Raw genomic sequence first — 762 nt, 5'->3', positions numbered from 1 at the left:
CTGGCCAGGGACTGCCAAAAACTGAGACAGGCTTGGAAAGCCACCAGAGCGCTGCCAGGCAAAGAAGCGTCCCCTCATCTAATTGCTCCGGTCACAATTAAGGCCGGGCGCGTGCGGGACCTGGCAGCTGGGTCACACTGCCGCCCGCCATCTGCTCCGGGCTGGGATTAGCGACCCGGCCCCGCTCCCACCCAGGATTAGCCAGGAAGGCGGCATGGCTGTGGCAGGGACGGGGACAGGGCTGGCCCGGGGCTGGTCCCCGGGGCTGCCCCGGCATCAGTGGCTGTGCAGAAGGAGGCAGGGATAGACCACGTTTAAGTGCACTGATTAAATTAATTAAAGCGACTCATGGCTGGAGCATAGAACCCCTTTGGCGATGGGGGGACAGCACAGGGTCCCCATCCCCGTCCTCACCAGCAGATGAGCCCGGCGGTGACGGCCATCCAGGTGACACAGCTGCAGTGGGGCCGCTTGGTCTCGGGCTCCTGGTCCCTCTTGCAGCAGCACAGGCAGATCAGGTAGATGGTGAGGAAGAGGAGGTTGAGGCCGAGGCAGACGGCGGCCACCAAGCCCAGGAAAAGCAGCGACTGGGAAGGAGAGAGGGGACAGTCAGCGCCCGTGGCCCTCACGTGTCGCAGAGCGCCCGGCAGGATGCGTCCACGTCCAGCGCCCCACGGGACGGTCACACGGGGAAGGAGGAAGCGTCCCTGTCCCCACACAGGGCAGCCCTGGCAGAGGCTGGGGGGCAGCAGCCCCCTCGCG

The 762-nt window shown here is 65.7% G+C and overlaps 1 protein-coding gene across 1 annotated transcript in view; it reads right to left on the bottom strand.

Moving 5' to 3' along the window:
* The window catches only part of TTYH2 (tweety family member 2), a 6,703-nt gene that overhangs the window by 3,545 nt on the left and 2,396 nt on the right, over positions 1-762 (bottom strand). The window contains exon 2 of the mRNA XM_035892718.1: positions 415-587. Coding sequence (XP_035748611.1) covers positions 415-587 — 173 coding nt within the window. The remainder of the gene's footprint in view (positions 1-414; positions 588-762) is intronic.

The sequence above is a fragment of the Egretta garzetta genome, unplaced genomic scaffold (genome assembly GCF_000687185.1).
Source record: "Egretta garzetta isolate BGI_Z169 unplaced genomic scaffold, ASM68718v1 scaffold780, whole genome shotgun sequence".
NCBI lineage: Eukaryota > Metazoa > Chordata > Aves > Pelecaniformes > Ardeidae > Egretta > Egretta garzetta.
Note: the sequence above shows the minus strand (reverse complement) of the source record. Positions and strands in the feature narration are given on the sequence as shown.